Source organism: Solenopsis invicta, chromosome 4 (assembly GCF_016802725.1).
Source record: "Solenopsis invicta isolate M01_SB chromosome 4, UNIL_Sinv_3.0, whole genome shotgun sequence".
Lineage (NCBI taxonomy): Eukaryota > Metazoa > Arthropoda > Insecta > Hymenoptera > Formicidae > Solenopsis > Solenopsis invicta.
The window spans coordinates 17,796,916-17,810,936 of record NC_052667.1 but is presented as its reverse complement, the minus strand read 5'-3'; the positions used below and the strand labels follow the sequence as shown (position 1 = coordinate 17,810,936).

General features: G+C 31.9%; 1 protein-coding gene across 4 annotated transcripts in view; it reads right to left on the bottom strand.

Annotated features, from left to right (window-relative positions):
• Nucleotides 1–236: 236 nt before the first annotated feature.
• LOC105197244 (E3 ubiquitin-protein ligase MARCHF5) overlaps nucleotides 237–14,021 on the bottom strand; it is a 69,202-nt gene continuing 55,417 nt past the window's right edge. For 2 of the 4 annotated variants that reach the window (XM_039447740.1, XM_039447739.1), the window contains exons 6-7: nucleotides 12,954–13,137; nucleotides 237–1,008 (exon numbers count right to left, since the gene is read on the bottom strand). In XM_039447740.1, coding sequence (XP_039303674.1) covers nucleotides 859–1,008; nucleotides 12,954–13,137 — 334 coding nt within the window. In that variant the 3' untranslated portion in view covers nucleotides 237–858. Of the gene's footprint in view, nucleotides 1,009–1,031; nucleotides 1,607–12,953; nucleotides 13,138–14,021 lie in introns of those variants that run through there. The other 2 variants (XM_026140125.2, XM_039447741.1) reach the window with 2 other exon arrangements.

The window sequence follows — 14,021 nt, the reverse complement described above, 5'->3', positions numbered from 1 at the left end:
CACGCACGCACGCCCGCACGCACGCACGCCCGCACGCACGCACGCACGCCCGCACGCACGCATACACGCACGCACGCACACGCACAGACATGTACGACGCACGCGTTGCGCACACACATATACAGATGTCATCGTTTTGTAGACGTATCTGGAGTCACAGTAAATAATTTTACATAACAAACGTTTGTCATAGTAATTTGTTACACATTAATTTTTTTTCTGCAATAGCACTTGAGTTTTTTATTCTACTGTAATATAAAATTCCAAAATAATATTCTTTAATAGGTTAATTAAAGTTAGATAACACTAGTAATGTAGACAAAAAAAGTTATGTTAACCATTTCTGCTTTCTTCATTCTCTTACCATATAAGGAAGGATGTAGAAAGTATTACCCATGTAATATAATTATTAAAAAGTACTGTTCCTCTAAATGTTAATTTAAAGGAGATGTCACCTTTACATTGCCCAACACCTTTCATTTTTTAGAAAATACAATTTTAAATAATTCATTGACCTCGCTCAGATACATACAATCGTTATCTTTGTATGCTTATGTACAACTATCTATTTAGTTTATATATCTGTGTGATCACCGTATATATATATATAATATTAAAGGTATATGTGTTAGACTATTTATAAATAGCACTACTGCAAAGGTATTATTATATTTGTCATACGATAAGTTTTTCAAGCGTATAGATTGGCTGTAAGATTTAAAAAAACTTCTCTCTCTGCTTGAAAAATTCATCGTACGACAAATGTGAAATCAGCCTAAAGCGCTGATCTACTTTACATTTGAGAAGTTATGTTCACATTAATCAATATTTGAATATTCACTGACATTTTATTTCACTTCAATCACTCTCGTAGTCTTGTTGCCTTTTATATAATGCTACATTGCTCTCTGTATAGTCCATTACGCGACGCTGACATTGTCTCTTGTATTGTTGTTGTTTATGATAAATTTTGAACGCACCTTTTATTGTTATAAAAGCTGCACCACCCTGTGGATATAAAAAAAAATATATTGTCATAAAAAAAACTATACACATATACACGGTGATATCATAATGCTTATCCATTTAAAGTTATTGTGTCCAGATTATTTTTAATGTACGTAATGTATATTTATAGAAATTGGAACTGTTACTAACTTCAGATGGGTAGACATTATTGTTCCTGTGTGTACAGTCAGAAGAAAAAAGGTTGCAACACTTTCGTTTCGATAAGTTTCGGAATGCAGTCTGATCACCGAGAGATTGGTTCTTACTTATGGATCTAATCAATTATGTTCATCCGCTCTACGAGCAAGGTTAAGTTCCGAAACTCATTAAAAACAAAATGTTCTTTGTGCTGTATGAGTAATGTTATATATCGTAAAATATTAACATTATTTTAATTGCTACAATAATAAATTTATTTCTAAACAATTACGTACAATTGGTCAATAAAAGGTTGCAATAGGGTGCAATACTTCTTTTTCGATGATTTTCGGAATACATTTCTTCATTTCATCTTGTATAATTCACATCCGTATTATTTTAACAGCTAACCACTCACTATATGCATCCAGAGATATCGGTCCACATTATTAAAATTTTCCTGAAAAGTTTCGAAAAAAAAGTCTAGCAATCTATGACAACCTTTTATTAACCGATTGTACATAATTGTTTAAAAATAAATTGGCTATTTAAATAACGTTAATATTTTAAGACGTATGAAATTACTCATACAACACAAAAAATTATAATAACATTAATAAAATATTTCATCACTTTGTAGCAATGGTAATAATCTTTTAAAAATATTGCGGTAGAATATTAGCATTTTAGCATAAATAACTTTCAATAAAACTAATTCAGAGCACATATAAAACTTTCAAAAATTAATTCAAGGATTACATCTGTGTAATTATGGTCTTTATTTTATCAATCGTTCCAAATAAATGCGATTACTGTTAAGAAGTCTTGCGCATAATATATGTAATTATACTTCTTTTGTACTCAAATATTCTCATTATTTATCTTGTTTGTATACGTCGGTTGAAGAAGATCAAGTTAAATCGAAACATGTCAAGATTGATATTTATTAACATTTATTTAAAAATTAAACTTTCAATCTACTAAAATTGTAATATTGTTCGTTATTTTAGCCTATATTTCTACAACAATTTGTTAATTCAGGAAATATCATGTTCTAAATTAATTTTTATAAAAAAAAAATTTTACTGTTAAATACATCTTATTTACTTTTATCTTAAAACTTAATTTTTTGGGGACTTCTCTGTTAAAAGAATCATTTAATTAGATTGAAAAATCTTACAATGTTGCGTGTTTCATTCTATTTCAGAGCTCAGCAAGAAATGCACATTTCAGTCAATTTTCAGATCAGCTCCGCCTACCACTATTCCTCTTACTTCACCGTCCTCTGTGATCGACATTCAGAATTGTATGACGCTTGTCCGTATATGTTTATAATAAATATCTATGTTACTTACAAGATGTAATTATTAACGTGTTTTTTTTTTTAAGTGATATTCCCGGTAAGCCTACAAAAATGTATATATACAGGGTGTGCCATTTTAAATGATCCAGCCAAATATCTCGAAAACTAAACCCAGTAGACAAAAATGTTGCAGACAAAAGTTGTATGATTTCGAGGGGAACATAAGATGGTGTCATTAATTTGACCTTGAATAGTTGCTTGAAGATCACGTGAAGGTCATCTTCAATTTTTTAAATAGAACTGCCTATTTTTTATTGCATATTCTTGTAGCTTATCACGAAACTTTTCTAAAATAGTATAATTTTTTCTTTTTCGTTAAGTATTTTTCAAATTGCAAAACTTGAAAGTCATAATACCGCCGGCATTAGCGTTATTTGAGATGTACCACATGAAGGTTGCCATGGTCAGATGTACATCGTGTGTGTGTGTGTGTGTGTGTGTGTGTGTGTGTGTGTGTGTGTGTGTGTGTGCGTGGGCGCGCGCGTGTGTGTGTGTGTGTCGGGACTGATCCAACCGATTAAAGCAAGATCGGGACTGATCCGACCGATTAAAGCAAGATTTGCAGTGAACATAGGTATAACAGGCGGTTTTTAAATTGGCACATTTCGAGTGCACAGCTCGATCGCATTCATTGTAATATATAGAATTGTTTTTGTTCAATTTCTTCGGCATAATAGCTTTGCAGATGATGCAGAATTCTTTTGAAACAAAATCGCCCAATTTTTCATTCGAAACAGTTGAAGGATCTACGTTTGCCTCATTCAGTTTCGAAATATAGCGAGTCAATTTATACCTATCGATGTTATATACTCGACCAACGGATCACACCGCTTTCTTTTCAATCGTCACCTCTTTGATGGCAGTCACTATGGCATTAATATGATTGTTGGCTTACTAGATTCACTTGTATACTTATGACGTGGCATGATGACTATATCTACAATTAAAACACGAAAAAATCACGAAAACTACTAAATTCACTATGAAATTGCATGAAACATCCAAATTATACATGAATATTGCGAAATACGCATGAAAGATGCCAACTTAAGTTGATAAAATGGCAAAAATGTAGTGACTCACAATTCCCTAAATGTTACATTATCAAAATAGCCGCATAGTAATTAACACATCAAATGTTCATGCAAAATTTCTATTGTGCATCGAAACAGTAGTTCACCAGTAATAATTTCGTAATATATTTATTTTTGCAATCAGTTCAAAAAAATAATTAAAATCACAAATATAAATGGTCAAAAAAACTTTTTGAAAAAAATTAAAAATTAAAATCTGGATAGACATTTAGATTATGTGTTAATGCGACGAGTGCTAATCAAAAAGTAAGATTGTATGGAGAGAAACATTTTAGCGTAGTTGGATCATGTTAAAATTTCAAATATGGCCGACTTGGAATGCTGGCTCACAACTCCCAAAACTCCCCTACTTATTTCTCATTATTTCTTTTTTATATTCATTTTTTAGCTTCACTAATACTACCGTTCTACTCTTCTTACACCTATTTTTACACCTTTCATTATGATGTTATTTCTCCTTTCCTCTGTATCTTTTTCTCTCATCCACTTCCTGATTTTTCCTACTTCACTCTCACTTAATGCACTGCATTCACTCATCATTTCTTTGCTACTAATCTGCTTGCTCTTTATCTTATGCTATATATGCTTATACTCTTACCTTCCCCCTTTCACCTTCCTTTTTACCTACCTCCATTCTTTCCTTTCTTTCTAATTCTAGTTTTAGTTCCTCTATTCTTTCCTCTAACTTCTCGATCCTCTCTTCGTACCCTCACTTCGCTTTTGATACCTCCATCTCCTCCTTTAACTTCTTTCTATCTTCTTTCATACCTTTTACCTCTTTTTTCAGTAATTCTTTAAGCTCTTGCCTCAGCCTAACTCACTCCTCTTTCCAGTATTTTTCCTCTCCTACTTTAAGAGTTACTGTCTTTCCTTCTAACTTACTTCCTATCATCAACTTTCTCTATCTTTCATCCTGAGATCTTGTTTTTCCCCCTTTACCGGCCGCACCTATCTCACCTATCTCTTTACTCACCATAACCTCACTTCCTACTTTTTTATATTTCGCTTGGAATTCCGCTTTTCTCCTACTCGCCTATTCTCACCTTTACCTCTCTATATTCTCTGCACGCCCTCCTATCTATTCTCCACATTTACACGCCTCTCCTTCACCTTTATTCGTCAAAATCTCTTTTCAAAATCCACTACGCTTTCATATACGTACTCGCTCTTATGCACACTCTAACCAAATCCTACAAAAAATTAAAAAAAAAAGAAATTCTTTCTTAAATGATTCTCTATCTTATTTTAGGCAACTTGCTATGTGCAATATGCTGATTGCGATGTTTTTGCGCACTCTCGTTTATACAAAATTCTCAAAATTAAGTTAAATGCTCTTCTCATTTTGCTTATATTCAATTACTTAACCCGGAGAGTATGTGGTGCAAAAAGATTACTTTGAGTATGTGGCGGAGTGTGACATACCCCAACACATAGGGTATGTAAAATTTTGTTTACGCCAGAATCACGTTAAATAACTGCAATATATTGTAAAAGGAGATAATATAAGAAACAATTTCAATAAAAAATAAATAATATTAATTGTATTTTAATACAATTACTTGAGATAGCAATGGCACTTTGTGGTTACAAAAACCTACTAAGATTAATAAGCTTTTATTTAAACTAAAAAAACTCTAGAAACATAAACAACATGAGATTTTGAACAAACTAAACATATAAAATCTTATTATATCATTGAGAAACATCTTAGAAACTGGAATCAAAATTAGTAGTCTTTGCAAGAAACCCCATAGACGTTTACATGCGTGTATCGTAAGCGCCGGCTGACGCAACACTGCAATTCTGCCACTATCCCCTCCCACACTTTCTTAGCTTCAGCTACTTAAAGTTGCTAAAATGTCACAATAAAAAATAAAAAAATATACCAATGAAAACAACAGGTAGGGTATGTCACACCCCGCCACGGACTCGCTAGATTAAAAGCTTGTATAAGTCATCAATAGGATGAAGCAAGAACTCCGATTATTGGGGCAGTCTGTCTCGCTCATCAGGCGGTTTGGCCATCCGAGGGTAGAAAGGTAGGCCTGGTGCGGTCGGTGACCCACCGGACCTTGGGCACGGGGTTGGCGCGAAACTTTCGTAGTTCGGCGCTCGCCACTGGCCCTAAAAGAGCGCGGAGGAGAGGGAGCGTATCTGTGTTTCAGGGCGTCCCCCTGAGATGGGGAGGAGGTTCGCAAAGCCAAAATAATTTCGGCTAGACCTCCCAAGCTCCGCTCCCAACTCGACTAACTGGCACATAGGAAAGCTCACGTTCCGATCTCTGGGGGAAGGCTACTGATGTTATGACGTATTATTGGTCGGGGCCTTTCTTCGCTATGGGCTTAGTGGGTTTTTAGTTGGTAGGTGGGGCGGGACGATCCGGGCCACTAAAAAGCGGTCAGGACTCGCGCCTGACTTAGGTCCAACACTCTCAGGTCTAGCCAGACTGGGGTCCAATGAGAATTTCACCATCGTTACAGCAAAATAAAAAATAAAAAAAAATTAAAAATCATCAATAGAATAAGCTTATTGACTATAAAAAAACGCGTTTACAATGGATAACGGGTAAATATTATACAAGGTATTCCATTTTAAATGATCCAGCCAAATATCTCGAAAACTAAACCCAGTAGACAAAAATGTTTCAAACAAAAGTTGTATGATTTCGAGGGGGACATAAGATGGTGTCATTAATTTGACCTTAAATAGTTGCTTGAAGGTTACGTGAAGGACACCTTTAATTTTTTAAATGGGATTGCCTATTTTTATTACATATTCTTGTAGCTTATCTCGAGAGCTTTCCAAAACACCACAAGAAAGTTTATTTTCGTTGAGTACTTTCCGAGTTGTAAGGCTTAAAAACTATAGTGTACGGTAACTTTCAAGCGTTACAACTCGGCAAGTGTTTAACAAAAATAAACTTTCTTGTAGTGTTTTGAAAAAGTCTCAAAATAAGCTACAAGAATATGCAATAAAAGATACAATGTTAGAGTATCGGAAGTTCCCTAATTAAAGGGTATCGGTACTTCCCTAACATTCTATATTTTTTATTGCATACGCAGTTAATGTTAAAGCTATTCGTAATACTGAGCACCGGGGCGATTCGTTAATACTGATTGCAGCGCCTATAGGTAACCCTAACCTTACGTTGACTGCGTTACGAACGTCTACGCTACGCAGAGTTAAGCATTTAGGTAAACTAAAGTTCTTCATTGATTTAGTTCAAACTTGATAATATTGTATTTTAGTAGATAGAACATAAATATGAATATAAAATCGTCGCTCTTAAGCAGGTAAAAAGTTATAAAGCGATAAAGATTGACACTTGTGAGGTTAGGAAATCTGTCACACCGATGACATAAAAAGACATGCAAACGTGTATGTTTCCATTTGTTTTTTTTATACTTATATCCTTTTTTTAAATAAAAAAAAGTCTTAGCAACAGTTTTTTACAGTCTTTCAACTTAAAACACAAATTTCGGGATATTCTCGGACTAGTTACGAATTACCTCAGACTTGGGGGTATTCGTAATTCTTGGCATCAGTCGACATTTTTATATGTACTTCAAAGCAAATACACTTCCATGTACTATCTATAGCGGCATTATGAAGGAGAAGGGTCAACCTTTCAAACCGTCTCACGTTTTTTTTTTTTTTAATGAATATAGAACTCAAAAGACCCAAAAGAAAAAAAAGCTCTAACGAATAGCCCCGATCTTCTCCCTTATATATATATAAAATGTATACGTATGAGCGTCGTATAATCCTGACTATCGACCGGCACTTGGAGCAGTGAAATAAAAGGAATAGCGATAGGTGAAGTTGATGTAAAAATCGGTTGAAATGTGCATTTTTTGTTAAACTTTGTTCTATTTTATGCGGTTTAATTACGAGAAACTTTACTTTGAACTTTGCCGTAATTATTTGGTGGCGCGTGATGCTTGGGTGAACCATAGGACATTATTTTTTACAATATTTTTGAAACATTACTGCAATATTTTGTGTTGTATCGGTAACGTGTGTACAGAGTGTTTCATAAATGCATGTCAATACTTTAGGAGATAAATCTACATTAAAATAAAGAACTGTTATATGAACAAGGCATGCAATAGAATAATTCTTGTTGTCAGACAGTTGATCATAAGGATGCCCCGCGTAAGCGCCCGCGTCGGACAATGAGTTGCGCCGTCTCTGTCTACCATGTCTACACGGCCCGTGATTCGTTAACTTTATCCTTTTATAATTCAAAAAGTAAGCGTCGGACAAAATTTTCGTATAGAAAGAATCGTCTCAGAATTTACTTAAGAATATGTCTTTACAGGGACACAGGGTGAGTCGTTCTGAATCATCCTGTATGTCGATTTACGAAGGCATTGTTTAGGAATGTTTATTTCAAGATGGAAATAAAACAGAGCACTATCGTGTGCAAATCACAAGTTTTACCTGATAGCCAAGGGTATATTATCCAAAAATGGTTTAATATGTATTGATGGATATTGTTTATAAATATTAGATAAGGTCGAGACGTACTAAGCTATACAGTAATGTGTTGACACAAAGCGGGCAGTTCAAACATTATCTTTAATGATCCATAACGTGAAAACTAAGGTATGCAGGACAAATGTTCATATAACGTTTCTTACTTATTTTAGTGTAGATTTATTTCCTAAAGTATTAACATGCATTGATGAAACATCCTGTATATTTGAAAAAAAGATATTCTGAATTTCTTACAAAAATTGGAGGAATACTTAATTTTTCTTTAAAAAAATAAACAAAATTCAGATATCTGTAACTTCGTTAAAAATAAATGAAATTTAAATTTGAAAAAAAGCTTGTCACAATTAAAAACAATTGAATTAAGGAATATGTAAACCGAGTTAAATATTCGTGTTGACATTATTTATGTACAATCAAATAAAAAAAAAAATATGAAGACTGATCTTGTTAGTCATTAAAAAATATAAATGCTAAGGAGTGAAATACTAATACTTATGTAATAGCTTTTTAGGAATTGTATTATAAGACGCAAATTAACATTTAATTTCATGAACTTACATCCAGCGCGGCTTATAGGCTCTTTAATTCGATTGTTTTTAAAGAAAGGATTTTAACCCTTAAACACATAAGTGAGTCTGGGAGACTTTCCCGAAAAAGCTTTACTTTCGTGCCATTTTATTTTAGTTAAGCAATAAAGTTGGTCAATTGTAGCAGTCGATAGAGGAGACTTCAAACTTTTTTCCACCCAGCCCGATTCTTTTTTCTCAATCAGTCTTCACACAGTAAGCGATTGAAAATCTAGGGGAATTTTCAATATGTGTTTAAGGGTTAAAAAGCTTAAAATCTTACTTTCAAAAAGTCATTATGTTATTTGAATTACTATGTAGTTCAGTAATGTGTAGTTTAGTAATTTTTACATATACAAAAGTATAAGCTAGACAAAATAGGAAGTTTTTTTCTCATTATGTAAACTTTTCACATGTAAAAAAAATCTGTGAAAATTTTCGATTTCCGAATATGAAAACTTTATAAGTTTTTCTTACAAAAATCTTTTTTTAATTATCTATTGATTTTTTGTTACTGATTTTCTACGAATTAAATAAGAGATGAACATTTCAAATTTGATTGCTTATAACTTCGTCAAAAATCATATTGTTGCAAAAAAAAAAACGATTTTTAAGGCTGAATTTTTGCTTTGTTAAATGATATAATTGCTAAGATTTTTTTAAATACATGAAGACATCAAGGCTTGGAAACTCTAATGACAGAGATTGTTACACAGTAATAGCGATAAGTTACACCGGAAGAGTACACGCAATTTATTTATTTCATGCAATTTATTTATTTAGAATTGAAATAATAAATATGGCATTACCAGTTGAAAGATTTTAGTGCTCAATAATTTTTTCTAGGTAAATTTATAAATATTTACAAAATTCCCCCAAACTGCGCCGCAATTTTGCTCTTTAAAGAAACGCACTTCAAAGAACTAAATAAATGATTATTTATTTAGCTCTCTGAAGTGCGTTTCTTCATAGAATATACATTCAAATGCATACTAGAAAAACAGTTTCAAAAGAATCTTAAAGGCAATTGAATTAATTTTATATCCAAGAACAACTTTAAATTCCAAAAATTTCTTTTTGTGAGCAAAAACTTGTTAAGAACTCACGACAAATCACTCCCCTGTGAAAGGTTGGAAAAGTACCATGATCAGATTATCCTCGCGAATGAAATAGACCTCTAAACATAGTGTAGTGTTTAAATTATGATACGTAAAATTTTCATTATAAAATTCGATTGAGAATAGGTATATGTTAGCGCTCATGTAACACTTTCGTATTGATGTTCGTTAGTTATTTAGTTAATATCCGAGTCATTTGTATTAAGTAAATATTTACGTAATTTGTATTAGCGTTCCTTTGAATGTAAATGTATATGACCCTACATGTTGGGCATTGCAATGCAGATAGCGCCTGCGACGTAAGCTTTTCCCCCACCGGTGCAACGTCGCGCTATAGAAATGTGACCGTCGATCGCGGGCAGTGTTCTGTTGCACGACGACTCGTGCAGACTCTTGTCGAAAATAAAGAAGCAATATATAGCAAACTAGTTTTCTTTACCATTTCCAACAATATATATATATAAATATATATATATATATATATATATATATATATATATATATATATATATAAATATATATATAAATGTTGCCACGGCGACACTAAACGGACACGTGAATTACACTTGTCAGGGGGCTGTTGACTAGTAAGGGTTAAGCCAGCTCTACCCAATATTTTTCATATTTTCTGCCAAACGGTTCAAACCTAGTTTCGAATTTCAGCACTAAATTAGCATCTAATTAGCACTTAATTAAAAAATGTTTTAAAATAAATTTTGCCTTGGTAGAGGGGAGTGGTAGCTAGCTTAAGGTGCCATAATTTTCGGATTCCGTAACGCAATAATTGAGGGCACTTTATTCTTATGCACTTGTGCTCTTATGATTTTTTGCCTATAATTCAGCTTTATATTATAATTCTTCAAAGCTTAAACTTTATATCTTGTATAGCTTGACTCAATTTTATAGGAGTTTGTAAAAGAAAAAGATTGAAACAGTTATTTTACAAAATGGAAATCTTTTCAAATCACTAAAAAATGAAAAAGAAAAAATAAAATTTTCATTGTAGACATTTGTGGAATACGACAATATTGTCCAGTCATTTATAGTCGAATGCTAGAATGCATAAATACAATATTTCATAATATTCTTGTACTAAATAAAACAGTTCTATAAAATTTAGGTAGGGTCTTGTTCTTTGAACTTTAAAGGATGTTTCTATAGGATTTCAATGCGCTGAAAATGACTACGTTGTCCGTTCTTTCCATCATCATACATTTTTTTAAATAATTGCAAAGAGTTTTTTTTTAATTTGATTTCTTTATGATTTTTTTCTGGCTAAAAAAAAATGATAGCAAGATCAGCTTTATAGCATTTTAAAATATTCCCACAATACTGAAAATATTTTTTTTGCAACTTATAAAAATATTTTATGCGTACCGTAAACAAAAATCTTTGATAAAATCGTGAAAAATGGTAAAAAAGTTAAATTTTGAAATATAAAACCAAGTAATTCGAAAAAAAATCTTAAAAAATATTTGATTATTTAGGCTTACAGTTGTATGTTTTTAATTTAAATATTTTTTTGAAAAATTAATTTCTGATTATTTTTTAAAAAGCTACTGAATTTAAAATATAAATGTATTTTGCGCGCGGCATTATCTACGGTGCGCAATCAGACTCGAGAGGACATCATAAAAAAATCAAATTCAAAACAAATTGTTTTTGCGATTATTTAAAAAATAGAAGGTGACGGAAAAAACTAGAGAGAACGTCTTCTTGAGTCTGATCACGCACCGTAGGTGATATCCGCGTTGGATGTATTTGTGCTTTAAATTCAATAGCTTTTTAACAAATGGTCAAAAATTAATTTCTTAAAAAAAAAAAAAAGGATTTAAACTAGAAACATGCATCCATAAACTTTAATAATCAAATATTAATATTTTTCAAGATGTTTTCTTTCAAAATATTTGATTTTGTATTTCAAAATTTATCATTTTTTTTACCATTTTCACGATTTTATCAAAGTTTTTTATATACAGTTTGAATAAAACATTTTTATAAGTAGCAAAAAGATATTTTCAGTATTCTTTAAACATTTCTATGTACAATGTTGTAAAGCTGATCTCGCTATCATCTCTCCTTTAGTCAGAAAATTCATAAAAAAATCAAATTCGAAAAAAACAGTTTTGGATTATTTAAAAAAATAGAGGGTGATGGAAAAAACGGACAACGTAGTCGTTTTAAGCGCAACGTAATCCTATAGAAACATCCTTCAAAGTTTAAAGCACAAAATCCCGCCTAAATTTTGTAGAACTGTGTAATTTTTTTTTGTTCTTGCTGACAGTAGAAGTCAATGTAAAGTCAGTGCACTAGAAATTACAATAATTTTTCAACATTAATCAGATTTTATTTTTCTTTTTTTTTTATTTTACTGAAGTTAAACAATTTCACTTTTTTGTGTATGTTTTGCACCATAAAACTATAATGGCTACAAAGTAAAGAATCTTATCGCTATTCGGAAAATTGTTAAACTCAAACTACTTAAAAGTACAAAAAATATAAAGAATAAATTTTTCTTGTTTTACACAATTATTTTTTGGTCAAAATAAAAAAAGAAAATATCGCTAATTTTTTGTCATTTTCATTCATTTGCTTCACATCTACATACTTTTTCAAAATGTTTGGCACTTCGCCTATAATTCGAGGCAGTTCCAGTTTTAAGAATCTTTTACAGTTCGATTTTTAATGGAGAATAAACAATCACATACAAATTGAAAATGCTTACTTTATATTTAAATCGTGATAACTCAAAAAATTGTTATAGAAAAAGTGAAAAAAAAAAAAAAAAAAATTTTTTTTTGTAGGAAAAACTTGAAACTTTCATATTCGGAAGTTGACAATTTTTTTGTTTGGCAGTCGAACACAGACTTTTTGGGTACATAATAAAGTTATGTCCAGACAAAGACAGACTTTCCCAATTTTTAAATGTTCAAGTTTTATTTTTCTATATGTAAAAATTATTAAACTCACAGGAACTTAAAGAGCATAGTAATTTTTAAAAAAACATAAGTTTTAAGATTTAAAATTCTTTTTTTTAAATTTAAATTTTATTAATTCTTAATAAAGTTACAGCTAATTGAATTTTATTTTTCTTTTAAAAAAAATTAAATGTTCTAATTCTTGTGAGTTTATATTTTGTATTTTTACTTGAAAAATTTATACATACCAACAATGTTCTCTGAAAATTGGAACTTATACTTTCAAAGAATATTCTTCCACATAGACTAGCAATGGTTGGTAGTAAAAGTGCGCCACAAAGAACACGCGTTGCCGATACTGGATCGTTCATTGGTGGTATATCCTCAGATTGTATACTTGTGTCTTCGTCGATGTAACTATAACAATTATAGCTTAAAAACATTATTTTTTAAATTGAATACACTTTTCATTATATTTTTTTATTTTATTATTTTGTTTTTTCATAAATAATGTTAAGTTATATATTATACAGGGTAATCCAAGTAAATCGGAGTATCTCACAAAACATCATTTACATGAGTAAAAAGTAGATCTTGAAAATACATTTTATGTATAAACAAATAAATTAATATTAGGTGCGTAACTAAGTTCTCGCTGTTTTTTTTTATGAAAATGCAACTTTATTGTGAAAAAATGGTTACAAATAAATCATTCAAAGTATTGCCCATCGCTAGCTACAACTTTTGCCCATCTTTCTGGCAAAGCTCGAATACCGTTACGATAAAAGTGTTCGTCTTTTGAGGCTATCCACGAATCAAGCCATTTTTTGATGTCTTCATATGAGCGGAATGCTAATCTGCTGATTAGCCAGACCATGTGTCATTAAACGGAACAAGTAATAATCGGATGGCACAATATCTGGGGAATATGGCGGGTGGGGTAGGACTTCCCATTTGAGCGTTTCCACGTAGATTTTAACGGGTTTGGCAACATGAAGCTGAGCGTTGTCATGCAGTAGAATCACTTTGTCGTGCCTCTGCTCGTATTGTGGCCGTTTTTCGCGCAGTGCTCGGCTCAGTCGCATCAATTAAAGTCGATACTGTTCCCCAGTGATGGTTTCGTTCAATTTCAACAGCTCATAATAAATAACACCGACCTGGTCCCATCAAATATACAGCATAACCTTCGCAGCGTAAATATACGGCCGAGCCGACGACGTAGAAACATGACCGAGCAGTACCCATGACTTTCTTTTCTTTGGGTTGCTGTAATAAATCCATTTTTCATCACCCGTCACGATACGATGAAGAAAACC